General features: G+C 43.4%; 1 protein-coding gene across 1 annotated transcript in view; it reads right to left on the bottom strand.

The window, feature by feature from the left end:
* The window catches only part of zgc:92594 (E3 ubiquitin/ISG15 ligase TRIM25), a gene marked incomplete at its 5' end in the record, with an annotated part of 4,469 nt that extends 3,751 nt beyond the window's left edge, over positions 1 to 718 (bottom strand). Inside the window, 1 exon segment of the mRNA XM_014029238.1 lies at positions 485 to 718. Coding sequence (XP_013884692.1) covers positions 485 to 718 — 234 coding nt within the window.
* Positions 719 to 2,130: the final 1,412 nt, after the last annotated feature.

The raw sequence follows: 2,130 nt of genomic DNA, 5'->3' as shown, positions 1-2,130 counted from the left end.
ACAATTCGGTCACAATGATGCTTTTAGGTACTGAAATGGAATTGCATGAACATTCACGTGGTGGTTATGTAATACAGCGAATCCATAATAAAAAATCTGCGTCGACAAATTTACATAATCGACGTCATCGATTATTTCAACTAATCGGTGCAGCCCTATTTCTGTCTCGCCCATTTCAGTGGATTTTTCAGTTTTACAAAATCGACCATTACTTGTCAATAAAATATGTGAGGAAGTATTTTCACAAAAGACTGGAATTTTTTAGCACTTCACTGAATGACTGTATATCCTGTTAAACTGAAACTATTTAGATGTATTTTATTGAAACTTTGTTCAATATTCATAAAATTTGAGAAACGTTGCCATTAAAAAAGTTGACATTTTATGAGTAGACATTTTTCAGGTAATAAATAAATATTATTTTAAGAGACATGGATTTAAAAAAAAAAAAGAGATCTGATAGATCCACACGTCTGAAGCTCACCTCGATGAAGCGGAACGGGTCGCTCTCATGCAGGAGGCCTTCGATGCCGCAGCGGACTTCCTGCAGACGGGCCTGGTCCTGACCGATCCTGGAGATGTTCTTCTGGATCGCAGACACGTTGGTGTCACACTGAGTGCGAGTTAACGCTCGCAGCGTGGCGATGAAGTGCTGGACTCTGTCCTTCATGTCCTGCTCCATTCGAGTCAGGTGCTGTTCTGTGTCGTCCATGAGCCTCTGAGGAAAAGAAAAGGAGCATGGTGTCAACAGGAGGACACTGGATTTGTTGTAGAAGGAAGAACACAAAACAACATGAAGATCACATTAAATGTGTGACAAACGTCTCCCTCGTGTTTTCAAAACAGGATGAATTAACTCAGGTTAGTGAGATTCTGTGGTTAACGTGTTTTCTTGCCCCCTCATCGATCATCCCTCTGTAATAAATTCATCTTGTTGTTTAACTCTAAGCTCATCTGTTCACATCTAGGCTGTTTCGGCTCCGTTACTACCTCACTCCTACTGGGAGGGCTGGATTCAACCCTGGCCCCAACGGTCCATTCAGATGTCACACAAGGCATTTAAAGACTGGTTTATACTTCCACAAGACACAAGGCTGTAGATCAGTGATGACGTCATTTTGGACCTCTTTTTTCTTACTGAGGTTTTACTTGTGTGAAAGACACGAGGAATAAATCATCAGATACTCCCACAGTACTCCTAATGTAGCACAAGTAGCACATAGCTAAGCATTTAAGGAGTTAAGAGTGCACATTTCAGGGTCAGTCACACAGTAAAACATGTACCTGGTGTGGTTAAGAGCTGAGCTGAGATAACTGACAGACTTTATGCAGTTTTCACCACCTGACAATGTAAGTGAGATGTGAGAATGGAAATATAATCAGATCTAATCCTGATTAGGGTTGTAAAATGATGCAACACAGTTTGTTTCTTCTAGATCAGGGGTGCCCAACCAGTCGCTCGCGGGTGACTGGTCACCCCCCAGCTGATTCCCAGTTGCTCGTAAAGTGCATGTTGGAGCAAGGTTGCGCTCCGGTCGGGAGCTCGCTGAGCTTCATTCTAACTCCAGTAGAAGCGSTGGAGGTGGGAGGAGGAGAGCGGAGGGAGCGCGTTCAGGAATGTAAACTCCTCCCGTCTCCCACCTCCACCACTTCTGCCGGAGTTAGAATGAAGCTCAGAGGAGGGTAGTCTCGCGAGTTTTGGTTGCTGTGAATCAGCGCTCCGAACATGATCTTGCGAGACTTTAGTGTCACGTGTTTAAAACATGATCTTGAGGAAAATAATGAACGAAACAAGAGCTAAAAAGCAAACAAAAAATTATTTTCACCAGGAGAGGAAAGAGGACTCATATGTAATTCGAGTGCTGCCTTGTCCAAAAAGGATAACGTGGAACGACATTTCAAAACCAGGCACAAACGCGGATTTCCTCCTAAAACCGCACAGCATCGATTTTCACACCAGAGGTAAGGCTAATGTAGCCCATCCTGCCTCAACACAAAAAAGGTCTTTCAGCGATGACCAAGTTATGAAAGAAGCGTTTGATGAGATTGTGGCAGCTATAAAGAGGCACAATTGTCCAGGATGGTTGACATTGTGTCCAAATTCGTGTCCGTGTTTCTGCTGGACTGCTC

The sequence above is a fragment of the Austrofundulus limnaeus genome, unplaced genomic scaffold, assembly GCF_001266775.1.
Source record: "Austrofundulus limnaeus strain Quisiro unplaced genomic scaffold, Austrofundulus_limnaeus-1.0 Scaffold874, whole genome shotgun sequence".
NCBI classification, from domain to species: Eukaryota; Metazoa; Chordata; class Actinopteri; order Cyprinodontiformes; family Rivulidae; genus Austrofundulus; species Austrofundulus limnaeus.
This window is presented reverse-complemented; position numbering and strand designations above follow the sequence as displayed.